Here is a 16558-nt window from a genome sequence, read left to right as displayed (position 1 = left end):
CCTTAAAAGAAAATGGACAAATCTCTGCTCACACATACCATTTGTGGTTTTATTCTGTTTTTAAAATGTTTTGTTAATAAATGCATTTCTCTTTCCCTGCAGAAAGTGTCTTCACTTAATCATGGTAGAAGCTAAAATCCACTTGTGACCAACATGATTCAGAAACGATGATCAAAACACCAATAGTTCAACAGCATTGTTGCTTTATGATCCATAAACACAAGCAGCCACTTTTTCCACACTTTCAGAAAACAAATCAGTAACCACGCTGTGTTTGACAAATCACAACGGAGCAAATACTGACACGTCTTGCGTGACAACAGATAAGCAACAGGTATAGACTTGTAACACGTTCCCAACACCCATAACGGAATAATCTATTATTCTGTATTGAAGTGAGTGATCACAATTCTTGTGGCGTGCATTCAATAAAATCTTTGCAGGTGTTTAAGGCACTCAGAAAAAACAGCCAGTAAACCTCGAGTCTTCTAGTAAAACCAAAGTGAAGTCATTTTCAAGCCAAACATCCGGAAACTTCATATCCTATCATAAAATCCTTATTTCACATCCCATTTCCCCCTACACATTCACAACCTCCTACCAAACACACAAGAATTGGTCCAAGCTGTGATTCTCTTGCATGATAAATATGTCATATTTAAATATAGTGCAATACCCACTGTAGATATGACAGCTTTAATGCTTTCAGGTTAAGGGGGGAAAAAAAAGACAACTGGATACCCTTAAATATCCAAATGATGACTCCTGGATGGACGATGTCTAAAAGGTGAACCTGCGGCTGTCGGCATGGCCGACTTTATCCAGGTTAGGGTTGCAGGCAAACTGGATCATCGGTGGAGGTCCGCACATCAGGATGAGGGTCTCGTTGCTGGGAGGCGGCAGGTGTTCCCTCACCATGTCTTCACTGATGAAGCCTTTGCTGTACTCCCAGTCTGAAAGACAGAAAAGCCTGAGGTTAAAATGCTGCTCAGAATTAAAGGGTGCAAAGTGGGGCATTTTCAGTGTTCAGCAGCGACACCTACTGGTGACCATCTATAAGAGCAACTTTATCTGTCATATCATTACAGCCTGTACAAGCCACCACTCAGGCATACATTCAGATACAGTAACAACTGTGGTTACTGTGCTTGGTTCTTAAAAGTCAAACATAACCAGTGTCTAAGCAGATATTTACCTTAGGCTACGTTCACACTGCAGGTCTTAATGCTCAATTCTGATTTTTTTGATCAAATCTGATTTTGTCTGCTTGTTCACACTACAAATAAAATGTGACAGCAAACGCGCTCTAGTGTGAACACTCAAAGCGGCCTGCATGCGCAAAAGAAGACGTCACACACAACACGCTCTGTTTAGACTCAGACCAAACAGTATTGTTTGACTGATGGCCTTAATATAAAGACTTGTTTCGGAGTTTACGTTCCCCAATTTTGCTTTAAGTTATACAGTTATTTTGTTATTTTCATATGATCCTTATTGCTGTTTTAGAGAGGAGCGGTGCTTCAAAGGATAGCTGCAGATTATACAGTACAAATAAAATGTTCACGTTTCTCCAACGTTGTCTTCCCAACAGTTTCACTGACATCTACACTGGACGGCCAGGAAGCATTCGCGATGTCTTATCGGGCGCTTCTCCGGAGCTGATAATTGGCGTCTGTCTTGTGTCAGTGACGTAAAAGACGGATTTAATGCGACATGACCGTTCAAACAGCAGTCGCTTTCTAAAACATCGGATATGTATCGGATTCAGTACCACATACGAAAGTGACCCAGATTGGATTTGTGCCGTTCACACTGTCATACCATGATCGGATATGGGTCGCATAGGGTCCAAAAAAAATCGGATTTGATGCGCTTTCGCCTGCAGTGTGAACGTAGCCTTAGATGGCGTTACGCTGGTCTCCAGTAACACCATGAGGAGTTTAAGTCATTTTTGATCAGGTTAGGTCCTTCAGCATGCACATTAAACATATATAAGGGACTGCCTTAATTCATATGTGCAATATTACTACAATTAAAAACATAGTCTCAGAGTAATTAAAGAAAAAAAAAAAGGCTGGACTATTGTAATTCATTATAATCAGGGTTTTTTTTTTTTAAAGATGAAAAGCTGGATGCAGTGAGTACTAGCTGGGAGTAGAAGGACAGCTCCCTGTTTAATATAAGATTTAAAATCCTTCTCCTCACATACAAGGTCCTGAAGCCTGATAGAACCTTATTAATCCTAACAGAGCTGCTCTCAGATTACAGGCTTACAGTTTCTAAAACTCTTAAAGTTTCTAAAAGTTCACACACTCTACTTTTAAGATTAGTCTTAAAACTTCGATCAAGCTTATAGTTACAGCTGGATCAGGTGACCCTTAACCTTCCCTTAGTTACGCTGCTGTAGCCTTAAGCTGCTGGGGAGTTTCCCCATGATGCACTGAGCATCATGTGGTTCTTCACCTCAACTCTTTTCACTCCCAGTGAGTTTATACAGCACTACTGTGTTTAATCATTAAACTAACTCTCTCTCTCTCTCTCTCATAGCTGGCCTTTTTTCCTGCTAAGCGTGTATTTTGAACCATTATCAAAAAATGAACCTATATTTTACCAGGATATTAAAAATTTAATCTTTTTGGTGCAAAATCAGCAATAATTATCCAAGATTTTAAAAACCTTCCTGTAAGCCTGAGATTTTCCTTAACCCAGAAAATTCAATTAATAACATCACTGATTATAAAACGAATCAATATTTGTATAATCATGTTTCAATCTATAGATTAGTGGTTAACACATTCACAGGTAGCATGCTTGCTTGCTTGTTTTCAGTTCTGATGTTTGACTCTGCTGAACAAAACTACTAGCTTGATCATTTCTCACATTAAAACCACGTACTGGACATTTTTTTGTTGTTGTTAACTAAAAATGATTCTTATCCAGCAATGATATACAACTTCCTGGTGACAACAAATACGTGATCCTTCACTGCAACCAAAGAACATTGAACAATTTCTCATGCATAACCACAAATGAACCAGCAAACCTCTCGGCCTCGTTGTGGCCACTCACCCATTGAAATTTGCCCTCAGTGATGCTGGTGACCTTTTTCCGTATTTAGCCTGCGGTGATAACTGTGTATGAACTGTGATCGATTGAGTTTTTATATCAGAAGTTAAAAACTAGACCGCAAAAATTCAAAGAACACAGAAAAATTCAATCTGTTTTTGCACATTAATGTAGAAGTTTTGAAATGTAGGATGCATACAAAGTACATAAAAAGTTTAAAATTTGACTTTAGCCTGCTGCGTCACATTTTGAGAACGTGCAAGAGTACCAATACTTCATAGATGCTCTCACATTACAAGACATAATAGTCATTTTCATATGCAATTAACTTTCTAAGATTACATTCTTTCTTACACCTGTCAGGTAAACAGTCTGTCTTCAACCTGCCAATACAAATACAAACATCCATGTAATATCATGGACTGTGCTAGTGGGCGATTACTGCAGCTAATAAACCGGGGTAATGAGAAGATGTGTACAAAAACTGGAAATAGTTTCTGTCTGAAATAGTTAAAGTTCACATGTGAAGGTGGTTACTGTTGGAGGACTCACTTTCAGGTGCTCTGTCGACGGTGAACCACAGCTTGAACCGGTCCGGGTGGCTGACCTGAATATCTTCCAGCTCCGGTCGCAGAAGGATGTCTTTCTCAGTCTGAACACGGGAAGAGACGATATTTTTAAACTACTGCGTGAACACAAATTTACACTCCAGTCCAGGTCAAATGTTATCACATAGTAAATATCCTCCTGACTGCAAACATTAGATTGTGGTTCATAAAACTCACCTGGTTGGCAAACAGCAGGTGACACACCGTTTTGTCATCAGGATCTTTCATTATTGCTGTGACGAGCTGCAGCATGGGAGTGATGCCTGTAATAACACCCAGCACAGGCTCAGGTTACATTAACAGAGCTCCTTTAAATACAGGGCTGTATGTGTGCTTTGGTCACAGTCGGACCTCCAAGTTCGATTAAATGAAATGTTTCTAAAAGCATAACTTTAGATAGAATTTATACAAATTTACCAAACCTAAACCTCTCCAACGCAATTCAATTCAGGCGTTTTTATCAACTTAAAGAACAAAAGATACTTAAAAGGCACTTCATACTTTAAAGTAAAGACCCTACAGTGTGTAACGCCTGTGTGGATGATGAGCAAACAGCCCAAATAAACTTTGGAACAAATAGAGCACAGAGGAAGGGGAAAAAATGTCATTGTATTTAGAAAAGGTTGTAAAAATGGCTTTTATAACCTTTAATGCTACATTACATGTCAGCATCTCCCAGGTCAGTGTTTGCACATTAGTCTAACATGTCTCTGGTTTGAGACTAGCAGAAGACAAATCTATTCTGGGTTGCATTAAAAAAAAAAAAAAAAAAAATAGGCGGAAAAATAAAACACTAACTAAATATGTGGAACTGTCTGATGTGGCAGTAAGGGAGCAGACCAAAGAACGCTAAATTAATATCTTAGAGATTTCTGTGGCACCAAATTCAATCCATACAAACGCCATTTTTTCAGCCGAGCACTGTTGGCACTGAAGTGAGCAGTGAGCCAGACCACTTTACCCAACATCGGGTTATGACTTCACTGATGCAGTGGAAACTTTGGCTCAAACACTTATCAGATCTGACATTCATACTCCCCCAATTACCTTAACAGTTATTATTTCATTACTGTGGCTCCAATGCAGCTGCCTCGCTCTCTCTGTGGTGGTCAATGCTCTGACCACTCTATAGTATCTGGTTGCATGAGTAACACCTACTCAACTTATAATATCTACAGAAACTGTCCACATGTCCAAATAACACTTTGTTGAATGATTTGTGTTGGAGTTTTGTAAAAATTTAGACATCAAAACTCCATCTTCAACTAATGATAAACACCTTTATTACTAATAAGCAGCATCAGCCCTAAAAACAAACACCACCTGAGTCAAACAAATGAAAAAAACCACCCTCGGTCCTGACACTGAACAGCTCCCTCACCTGTGCCTCCAGCGATCATGCCCAAATGCTTGGCAGTCTTCATCTCAGCTGGGGACTTTTTATCAGGCTGAATGGCAAAAACACCTGCAGATGCAAAGTGAGAGTATTAAACCAAGCTGATAAAGCTGATTCACCTACTGTGTTCAGTTATGCTGCTCACCTTTGCCCTTGTAAACGAGTAAGCCGCTGGGTCCTCTGAAGTCAATTGTATCGTTGATCCTGAGGCTCTCCAAGTACTGACTCATCTTCCCGCCCTCTGGGAATTTTGGATTAATGTCTTTAAAGTAAATCTGAAACAAATGGAGGAATTCATGTGAAACAATCAACACCTTCATATATAAAAACTAAAATGCACATGAAAACAACCTTCCTTAAATCTTTACCTTCACCACCAGGTCCACAAAACCTTTGTCGTCATCGCTGGACACTGGTGTGTACGGACGGACGACAAGCTTCCCGTCTATCTTTGCCGAGAGATAGATGTGCTGCCCTGAAGACGAAAACAAACATGTACTTACCATCAACGTCACCCATTTCATACTATGTGACTCAAACAATGATAATTCACCATTACAGCAAGTATTTCCTGCTTTAAAGGCTCTGTAACTGTGAGAGGGGATATCTCTAATAGACCTCAGGATTGTGACGTCACCAATGCAATGCATTATGGTAAATGGCCTGTATTTGTATAGCGCTTTACTAGTCCCTAAGGACCCCAAAGCGCTTTACACACACTCAATAATAATAATAATAATAATGGATTGCATTTATATAGCGCTTTTCGGGGCTGTACAATTCCACTATTCATTCACTCTCACATTCACACACTGGTGGAGGCAGCTACAGTTGTAGCCACAGACTGACAGACAGAAGCGAGGCTGCCATCTGGCCATCACCAGTAGGCGGAGTGTCTTGCCCAAGGACACAACGACCGAGACTGTCCAAGCCGGGGCTCAAACCGGCAACCTTCTGATTACAAGACGAACTGCCAACTCTTTGAGCTAAGTTATCAGTCATTCACACATTCACACACACTTGCAAGCCACATTTTAGCCACAGCTGCCCTGGGGCGCACTGACAGAGGCGAGGCTGCCAGACACAGGCCCTCTGACCACCATTAGGCAACGGGTGAAGTATCTTGCTCAAGGACACAATGACAGAGACTGTCGGAGCCAGGGCTCAAACCGGCAACCTTCTGATTACAAGACGAACTGCCAACTCCTGAGCCACGATCGCCCCATTATGGGACTGAGGTTCATGCAACTCCAAGTTGATGATGAAATATATGGAAGCAGCAACAGCGTAACACCTCAGACACACAGTAGTCACCGTGGATACCTCTGACCGACATCGATGCAGAACAAAGGCACTACAAGCTCCTGCACCTGCTGCAGCACTATAACATGAAGTGCTGTAACAAAACATTGAGCAGTAATAAAAGACATGAAACTGCTTCACATCTGAACGACTTATTTTTAACATTCTCATCACAGTTTAGTCCAGCTACAAAACAAAGCATGCAGGGTTGTTATCACAGCGCAATTATAAATGTCAACTAAAAAGGTATGCTTTATAAATGTGTTCAACACAACGTTCAAAAAGAGAAAATATTACAGAAAAGTATTAAATATGAACTCAAATCAATTGTATAGAGTGTCTTTAACCTCCTAAGACCTGAACTCTTCCATGGCATGCATTCCTAATTTCGCTTGGATATTTGGGAATATTGGGACCCGATGAATGTAAAAACAAAGAATCACCGGATTTAAAAATTTTTTTTTTTTACCCTATTTTTGTTTCTAAGAAAATTGAGAGCCACATATAAAGACATTCGTTTTAAATTTTGATAAACAGAGGCAGTATAATGTCCTCGTAAGTGGAAATCAGGCCCTTGTAGAGGAAAATTTAGTATTTTGGTCTAGACAACCCAAAATGTGATGTCCACATAATTGGATGCCAGGTTAAGGAGGTTAAGAGTAAGTGATGCATGTGTCACAGAGCCATGGCTCAGCAGCTGAGAGAGCATGGCCGAGTCTAACAAGTCTGAATGTGAGCTTGAAGCCATGCACAATTCTTAAGTTGTCTGAGGTTTAGGCGCTCACCACAAACAGCTTTTTTAACAAAACACTAGGCAACTTGAGAAACTGTACCTCCTAAAAATAAAGTGACAGTTTGTGCTCACATATCAGCCCCTCCTAATAACACTGCTTTGCCTTTTCGTTTACATTCAGTTTGTATCACAGGTTTAGGTGTCTTCCTCCTTATCACCTGCTGGCATCTAACTTCGTTTCGGTTTGGCATGAACTACGCAGAATGCATTGCCATTCCCTATCTCCAAATAGGCACTACATCAGCTGTTTAAACCGTCTGTTAACCAGGGGTGGCCAATCAGAACAAAACTAGCTTAAACAGAGAAGGAAAGGAGCTAGAACAGATTTTGAGATATGCAGTCAAACCTCCGGCAGTGATGATATGCGTGAGTGCGCACTTACCAATAGGGAGACCAAGGACGTGTTCAGGGGATGGCAGTGCAAAGCGGAACTTTCTTGTGTCATGGCTGACAATCTTTTAAAAAAAAAAACAAGAAACAGACAGAGCAGTGAGCGTGAACGCATCTGCTGCGTTTGCAGACAAGTTTCATTCTGCAAGCACTCAAGTGTGCAGCGTTTGAGCGGTTACCTCTTTATCTATCAGGCGCAGTGCATACTTAATGTTGGGGTCCTCTAAGGTGATGGCAGGTCTCTTCTTTTGGAAGAGCAGCCTGAAGATGAGGTTGATGATGCTGTCAAAGCCACCTCGGATCAACTGCGATAAAAGGTCAAAAGTGGGAGAATGACTCAGACCACCAACTCCTAGCATTAGCTACCAGCTGTCTGAGTACCCTGCGGGGCGTTGCCTGGATTAAGTCGGGTTTTTGTTTTTTTGTTTAACACAGACAGCAACAGGGAGAAGTGAGTCATGAAGATTCCTGTGGGCAGGCCCGAAACAGCGCTCAGGATAACTTAGCTGGGGAAAAACTGAATGTTAGCGAATATTAGCCGAGCTAATGCATGCAAATTAGCTGGCGTAAAAGCACCCTGATAATTTTCCATTGATGTATACTCACGCCAATGATGTAGGAGAGCATTTTCAGGCCGGGAGGACAAATGCAAAATACTTTGTCAGTATAGCGCGCACACCCCAAACGAGTTCAAGGCAACTAATTGTGACGGAGGTCCAAGCTGTCAAGTAAGGCTGTCGAGTCAGCCAGGAAGGATAAATACATCCGGTTTTAGTTTTCAAAAACAAAATTCCGTTTATATGAAAATTAAACCCAGTAGGCTAATTATAAAATTAATGGTGGATATAAATATTTTGGTGCACTTCTATGTGTATTTGAAGCTGTTTTATGTCCATTTCGTCGAGATTTGCACTGAATAAACGTACAGTAAGCATGTAAACACTCAGCTTCCGGTAATACAACGGGCTAACGTTCACTAACTTATCAAAGCCGAACCTCAAACGTCACTTCCACGTAAAAGACATGTATTTTCACAATAAAACGCTGAAACGATAATAATGATAAAGCATTAAACTGCGCACAATTTTTCTAAGCAAAAGGAGAAGCTAGAAGAGAACAAAACAAAACACAAAACAAGATAATAGCATCCGAAGGAGACTAATCAGAATTAAAAAGTGTGGCTTTTGGCCATACGGCAGCAAAATGAGTTTAACTAAATTGATTAGTTAAACACAGAAACACAAATGACGACTTTATTATTATCCTAGTTTATGTATGCAAAATGGATATTAACCCAAACCTAGTGAAACTGGTTAAACTTAACTAAATAAATAAAAAAAACCGAAAGCAGAATACAAAACTTTCATAACTCTGCTATGTAGATCTCACTTCCTCTTTTTCTGTTGTTCACGTTTCATGTAATACAGTTATATCGGGTGCTTATCTGTATTGTGCATCTGTTTATTTCCTTCTGTAGCCGTCACACTTGACTTAATCTTATAGTGAGCTGCTGCTTTGAGGTCAAACATGCATCCTACAAACACTAATCTTTCCATGTGTTGCCCCACTTCAGGCACACAAAAAGCAGCCAATATTAGGATGGATTAAGAAATTTCTATATGATGCAGTAAAATTGCAGATATGATGATGGTTGATGATGATTTTAACTAACTGATTTTAAGTAGAGCCATGAACATGAATAATGTTACGCTTAAGCATTATTTACAAGCATAACAAGCTTTACAGTGCTGTGAAAAAGGAATTTTCTATTACCCCCCCCCCCCTTTTTTTTTTTTGCATATTTGTATTTGTCATGATATTGTTTGCCTGATTAATCAAAATCCTAAAAAGGCAGCTGTCCTGCTGGAGGAAATTGTCCCCCCCCCCCCCCTTTTTTTTTTTGCATATTTGTAATTCTTATATGTTTGAAATCATTAACCAATTTTTTTATGTTAGAGAAAGATACCCAGAGGGAATACAAAATGTAATTTTTGATTTCATTTATTGAGGGAAACAAAGCTTCTAAACCTACCTGGCCCTGTGTGAAAAAGTAATTGCCCCTCTTGTTGAATCATGAAGAGACTGTGATTATCCACAGCTTTTGGAAAACTGAATTTAATTTCACTAGCCACACTCAGGCCTGATTACTGCCAGACCTGTTGAATCAACAAATATTTTAAATAAAACCTGTGTGAAAAAGTGAAACAGACTACATGACACCAAAACACATCCTGTCACAATCTAAAAACAGTTGAGAAACAAAGACATTTCTAAGGTTTTGGGACTCCAGTGAACCACAGTGAGAGCTGTTATAGACAAAAAGCAAAACTCAGAACAGTGGTGAACCTTCCCCAAATTACTCCAAGAGCTCACAAAAAACCCCAGAACAACATTACAGAACTGCAGGTCTCACTTGTCTCAGTTAAGGTCGGAGTCCATGATTCAACAATAAAACAGAAAAAAATGACATCCATGGGAGAGTTCCAAGACGAAAACCACTGCTGATCAAAAGGTACATAAAGGCTCATCTCATAGTTGCCAAAAAAAAACCCATCTTGATGATCTGGGAGACTTTTGGAAAAATATTCTGTGGACTGATGAGAAAACTGAACTTTTTGAAAGGTCTGAGTCCTGTTACATCTGGTCTAAAACTAACACAGAAGAACATCACAGCAACAGTCAGATATGGCGGTGGTAGTGTGACGGTCTGGGGCTGCTTCGATGCTGTAATTGATGAAACCATTATTTTGATCTCTACCAGAAAATCCTGAAGGAGAATTTCCGACCATCAGTTTGTGTCCTCAAGCTGAAACACACTTTGGTTATGCAGCAGGACAACAATTTGAAAAACACCAGCAAGTCGACCTCTGAATGTCTCAGAGGCTGGAAAACCATCCGTGATTGAAATAAAACAATTCTGCAGAGAAGAGTGGACCAAAATTCCTCCTCAGTGATCTGAAAGACTCATTGCCAGTTATCACAAACACTTGATTGCAGTTCTTTCTGCCAAGGATGGTGCAACTAGTTTTTAGGGTTAGGGAGCAATTGCTTTTCCACACAGGGAGGAAAATTAAAGGTAATAATATATTTAATCGCATAATACAACCCCAACACTAGTGAGTGTTTGGGCTTCACTATTTCACTCAGTGTGACACGGTTTCAATAAAAAGCTGCAATAATCTGCCAGATGATGCAGATTATTGCAGTCACATATTTCAGTGATTTAAAAGGCAGGTTAAAAGAATTCAATTTAAAATGACAGCACCATGCTACAGTAAAAATTTCATGGGACATGTTTTACTCTCAACATCCAAATGAGCTTTATTTTACAGCAGCAGCAGTAGCCTGAGATCTATAAATCTCCGCTCCCCAGCATTCATTACCATCCGAGCATCACATCAATGTGACATCATATTTTAGTGGAGGACAAACTCTTGTCCCCATTATGTGGCTCTGCTGCACATAAGTAAATATTCACTAATAGAAATTGATCTGTAAGAAAGAAAGAAAGAAAGAAAGAAAGAAAGAAAGAAAGAAAGAATCTTTTCTTATTAGTTTTTTTTACATCTGTGCTGGTACACAGTGGTGTTCCCCTGCGTGTCCTTCAGATGGCAGTAGTGACCTTTTTAACAGGCTGCTGTGTCTGATTCAAAGTGCCATCATTAAAATAGGAATTTGTCATGCACGTCAAGCATGCAGACGCCTTTCTTTCTGAAGTGAACACAGTTTCTTGCATGAGCAGTGAGTCACACTCGTGGCAATCAATACCAACGGCGTCGTGACAGTTTTGCTCCGTTGCATGCATCCCGAACGAAAACACGACATGAAAGGCTTCTGTATCAACAGGAAATAAAACATTTTTATTGATCATTTGTGTATATGAAGTTATATAACAACAGTCAGAAAACTCCACAGAGTGAATCACTACACAAAGTGAAACAAAACTGGAAAACACCTCATCAAAAAATGAAGGTATACACAGCAAATATAACCGTCAGCAGGCTCGCCGTCACTGCGAGCGATATGGCAGGAAAAAACACCCCGAACAGTTCTACAAGATTACAGAGAAAATTTCCACACACAAAATACTCAAGCAGGCAGTTGATATACACAAAGGCAACTAGGATCTTTCTACAGCATCAGATTCTAATACTTTACACAGCTTTGTTTTTGAAAGGTCAGTGTGGCTTTTTGTCGGTGTCACTGGAGAGATTCTTCAGTTCCTTGTCACACAGAAGAGAGCTTGAATTTAGGGTGTGGGGGGTGATTACGCGTGCGCACTTTTTTTTGGTGGGGAATCGCAGTAACAGGAGCATTGCGCTGCAGCGCAGGTAATGGCTTTTGCTTTGTAGTTTCCTCCACACGCCTCACAATCCGATGGGTTTTGCAATGCTGCCCATTTACTGAATTCCCTGATACGTTCGTGCACTTGTGATATTTTCATATAATTCGGTTTGATTTACTCTCAGCTTTGATTGGATAATTCCTTTGGTGCAACCTCTCTGCATTAGTATTCATGTCAAATTGCTTGGGCCATTTTTGCAAAGAGTGCACCTTTTACTTTAATATATTTTTCTGTTATTTAAATCTGAAGCTGTACTGGAATTCATGGATCTATATATGGAAAACATGTCAAATAAAAGTTCCCCCAGCTGAAGAGGGATTGGGAATACAGCTGTATTAAAGTATGCTCAGTGATATTGGAATGCTATCACAGGGGAGGTTGTTTGATTGTTTTTACCCCATAGGATTATGAAATGAATCCATAATAGCTGAAAAAATATTAAAAATATGTTCTTTTAAACAACAAAAAGTGCAAGGTACATCTAATTAATTAAAGTAATCTACATCAACACGGTCCTCACTGTACATTCAGAGTTTTCATCTCAAATAGAAAAGGGGTTTTGAATCAACAGGGGAGATAAATAAATAAATAAATAAAAATACATAAATAAAATAACTGTAATGAAAATGGATTAACGATGATGAGATATAGCATCTGGATAAAAGAGCGATATTTTGCAGCTGAATAATCATTCAGGTCACTTTATATTTATTCTAGATATACATTTTCTTTGACACGATTATGTAAATATATACATGGCATTTTTAAAGGGGGTATCTAAATGCAGAATCTTGTTTGGTATTTAACGAAGACTCCCTGAAACTTCTGATGCTGGAACTGTGTGCAAGAAGAGAAAATGAACCTGCGGAAAAGGGAGGGAACCCTAAACAGAGGTCAGCAGGTGTCAAGCTCCAAACTATAAGCTGAATCTAAGTGTGCTGTGTCCTAACCATTTCACTGGAAAGGAGAAAACATCTCTCTGGACTGGATTCATCCTCGAAGGGTTATAATCTCTTCTCTCGGGCAACGCCACCCACGTTAACACTATGGGATGAACATACAAGTATTGCACAGTGCTCAACAAAATGCTGTGTGAAGCAACCCGCTCGCGCTCGGATAAAAGCCTCCTCCTTTTTTTTCTCTTTTTTTTTGGCTGCGTGCAGTCACGCTCTCTCTCTCTCTCTCTCGTCCTCTCTTTGCGTGTAGAAGGAAAAAATGGCATTAAACGCTACGACATCACTACAGAACAGACTGGATTCGCTACCTACTGATAAGTCTACATCTCTAAGCACACACGGCAGTCACAGTGATACACAAAGCAGTCCTCAGAAGACTCCTATGGAATGACAAGTAGCTTTTTCATAATAGTGCTATCAACTACACAATAACATTGAAAACATTTAGAAAGTCCTCCTGAAGCTGTGTATCGAGTATATGCAAGAGGTTCCTCCAAGATAAGAGACTTCATGGTTTTCATGGATTACAACTTACTCCTTTCCTAATTGGACCCGTAGTAAAGGACATAATGAACTAATAGCCTACGCAGACCATTAACTTTTACGGTTATTTCGTGCTCCCCTGGTGTAGTCCTGTGCCAACAAGAAAACAAAACTGATGTAATTGCTGTTGGCTGAAATGTGATTTGTCATCATTGCTTTCTTTCTTTTTTTCCTGTTTTTTTTTCTTGTTGTTGTTTTTTGGATTTAATTAATCCAATCAAGCAGGAGGCTCTCTGGCTCCGCCCCCTGCCCCTCCCCTCCTGTAGGTGTCCTGAAATAAAGCCGGCCAACAATCATCCAAAAATGGTTTCTAAAGAAGTCAACAAGCTAGTTCATCCAGTGCAAAATAGCAGCCACATAAAAGTTAAAATTGGCAGTAAAACATGGCTAGCTCTATTGTCACTGTGAGAAGGCAACGCAAAGCAAAGACTGCGATTCAGGGCACCACTGCAGCCAAAGACATTGTTCCCAATAAACCAAAGCTACAACCACTAGCAAGTGGGAGTGTGCATGAAGAGAGGGTCTCTACAGAAAGTCACCTCCCCGTAAATGGCAGTGTTTAGACTAAACTCGCTTCACCTCTGTCAATGTCACATTGACACAAAGTTTAAACATTACTCTTGATTTCTTTTTTTTTGTTCTCTCCTCTGATTGAAGGCAAGGGGATCCTATCAGAAGAGTCTCCCCTGGTGTCAGTAGATCCCCCCTCCCTCCCGTCCCAGCGTTTAGTAAAGATTGTAAAAAAAAACATGCACTTTACTAAAAGTAGTCAAGACGCTGAATTAATCTAAAAAATAGTCCTCTTAAAACCAGAGCCCAGAGTGCAACCCCCACCCACCCCCCTTTTTTTCTTTTTAAACTCCCTCACAAATGCCGGACCCCAGCCTAAACGCGATACACCTCCAGCAACGACAAGGCTGTTTAAAGTAAGCAGTTAACAAAATATTGTTAAACGAGTTTAAGGACACAATGGCTACAGCTTGGTGCTTTTTCCACATGGGGGTTGTTTCTAAAGGGGTGTTTCTTGGAGGCAATCACTTCCATTGTTGGAAAAGAAAACTAACCTTTAACTTGAGGACCTATTTCAGATGGAACTGCCAAACAAGGAAAAAATGAAATGCTAAGTGGTAACAAGTGTGCCTCAAGCTAAAACATGTAGGTCCTCGGATTGAGAAATAGGTACAAAAAGTCATAAGAAATCATGTGCTTGTATAATTTCCAGCAGCATAATTTATCCTACAGAACCATAGTAGTTAATGGCCTTGTATTTTGGAGTTTTGTGTGGATATATTCATCCGTTTGTCTTTTCTGTAATGATCCTTTGCTGAACTTAAAGTCCTTTACAATGTGAATATATTTCCACTAGCATCTTGCAGGTTGGAATTCTTTTTTTTTCTGGAATGCAATAAGGTAATAAGGTAGAATTTTTAAATCCTGGGATATATAATATTGGCTTTCCTCTATATCTGCATTTACATAATTTAAAATAGAACATCTTATTAAAAACATCAAGATATACACAGATTAGGAAACGGGTAACAACATACAAACACATAAACTAGAAATCATTTATGTCTGCATACTTATATATACAACTGTGGTACAATAAATTCTTTCAGTCATGCGCTATCTATACAGATCATATTGCTTAAAAGAAGGGGGCATTTGGTCTGGGCGGTTAAGGGCTTGGAGATGGAAATCAAAAACTGCTGAATCAAAGCGAGAACCTGATAGAAAAAAGCAGAGAACAGATGTTGCAGGACACTTCAACAATTAGGACTGTGTGTGAACTTAGGAGTGATGAATCTGGGAGAGGTCGACGGGTGGGGGAGGGGGTAAAGTGGGACAGGGAGTTACATGGATGGACCCATATATCACTGAGGTATTTACACATACTGGCTAAAGAGTACTACAAGGCAGGTACTGAAAGAGCCCTGCCTATTTCTTGACGGAGAGCTGAGCATCCACCTCCTCCTCAGGCTTCAGCACGTGCCACTGGGCGATGGGTCTCCTGGGGTTGGCCAGCATGTCGGACCAGTGGCGCAGCTCCGTCCCCGAGCTGTTGAGGCCCACAAAGACCTTGCCGATGGCATCGTTCTTGCCGATCTTGTCATAGTCCAGAACAGTTATAACAACTTGCACTTTCTGCAGACGGGGGAAAGAGAGGAAGAAAGGGGGAGACAAAAAAAGAGTATAAACTCAATCTACAAATGTTTGCTTCAATTAATGTCTTTTTTTAAAGTCTGTTTTTGTTAGCCAAAATTAACATTCATTAGATCTATACCTTGTTAAACAAGCTAATGAGTCATTATCACTGACCAGCAACCCTCCAGTTTTACCTTCTCATCATTCTGTCTTCTATGCATGATTTCTATCCTGGACTCAGTTGCTATTAGGGATGGGTAACAAAAAACAGTTCTTGTTGAGAACCGGTTCCCACTGTTTCAATTCCCTGGAATCATTTGCCATTTTTGCAAACGATTCCCTTATCGATTCCAGTCGCCCCGAATGACGTCACCACGTTGCGGAGCGTCATTTACCTGGCAGGAAACACGGCGCGTAAGCGGCTCAAACGCTCAAAAGTTTGATTAGACTTTACGAGAACGGATGACAACAGGGCAGCTTGCAATACTTGCAAAGTAGATATTTCATTTAAGGGAGGAAACACTACGAATATGCAAAAGCATTTGCTCACAAAACACGCGATGACCTTAAATGAATGTCGTGTTTTTAATTCCACTCCGGACTCGTGAATCTCAACCCAGCAGCAGCGATAACGTTTGCACGTCCTCTCCCGTTAATGCGGCAGGTAAATAATCAACTAACAGTGCATATTATGTTAGCGCGATCTGCCTTATTACAAAACCATTACTGTGCGTTTAGGTGATCATGATGAGAGAGACAGACAGAGTCTGGCTCAGATGCCGGCAGTTCTCGTTGCAGTCTACCGTTAGCGTCTCCTTTCAGGCCAGGATAGACGAATGTCACCGAGCAGTGACTAAGTTTGTGGTAAAAGGTTTGAACCCATTTGCCACAGCAGATGCCCTCAATTTTCGGAAAGTGAATGTGTTTAATTGTAGGCAGGGACATTACTGGATATTCTTGTGTAATTGCTACTGAATAATTTATGTTATACTTTGTTATTGCTACAGAAGAATA

The 16558-nt window shown here is 40.2% G+C and overlaps 2 protein-coding genes across 6 annotated transcripts in view; both read right to left on the bottom strand.

Moving 5' to 3' along the window:
- Positions 1 to 186: 186 nt before the first annotated feature.
- Positions 187 to 8506, bottom strand: LOC102300083 (NADH-cytochrome b5 reductase 3). Its single transcript, XM_005923505.3, has 9 exons — positions 8162 to 8506; positions 7735 to 7860; positions 7548 to 7620; positions 5439 to 5545; positions 5216 to 5345; positions 5056 to 5139; positions 3852 to 3937; positions 3619 to 3718; positions 187 to 953 (listed from the first exon to the last, which is right to left on the bottom strand). Exons 1-9 carry the CDS (start codon positions 8180 to 8182, stop codon positions 781 to 783), a joined length of 900 nt encoding a protein of 299 aa, XP_005923567.1. The 5' UTR covers positions 8183 to 8506; the 3' UTR covers positions 187 to 780.
- Positions 8507 to 11392: 2886 nt separating this feature from the next.
- Positions 11393 to 16558, bottom strand: part of syt1a (synaptotagmin Ia) — a 216846-nt gene continuing 211680 nt past the window's right edge. For all 5 annotated transcript variants that reach the window (XM_005923509.3, XM_014333939.2, XM_014333938.2 and 2 more), the window contains one exon: positions 11393 to 15544. In XM_005923509.3, the coding sequence (XP_005923571.1) occupies positions 15338 to 15544 (207 nt within the window). In that variant the 3' untranslated portion in view covers positions 11393 to 15337. The remainder of the gene's footprint in view (positions 15545 to 16558) is intronic.

This window comes from Haplochromis burtoni, unplaced genomic scaffold, assembly GCF_018398535.1.
Source record: "Haplochromis burtoni strain Fernald_Lab_line unplaced genomic scaffold, NCSU_Asbu1 Contig_49, whole genome shotgun sequence".
Lineage (NCBI taxonomy): Eukaryota > Metazoa > Chordata > Actinopteri > Cichliformes > Cichlidae > Haplochromis > Haplochromis burtoni.
Note: the sequence above shows the minus strand (reverse complement) of the source record. Positions and strands in the feature narration are given on the sequence as shown.

Excerpts from the sequence above, each read along its gene's own strand:
- LOC102300083 (XM_005923505.3), bottom strand. The coding sequence starts at position 8,182 with ATGCTCTCCTACATCATTGGC. Across the intron at positions 5,546-7,547 it reads CGTCCTTGGTCTCCCTATTG|GGCAGCACATCTATCTCTCG; the intron begins GTAAGTGCGCAC and ends TTTCGTCTTCAG. Across the intron at positions 954-3,618 it reads CGTCGACAGAGCACCTGAAA|ACTGGGAGTACAGCAAAGGC; the intron begins GTGAGTCCTCCA and ends TCTGTCTTTCAG.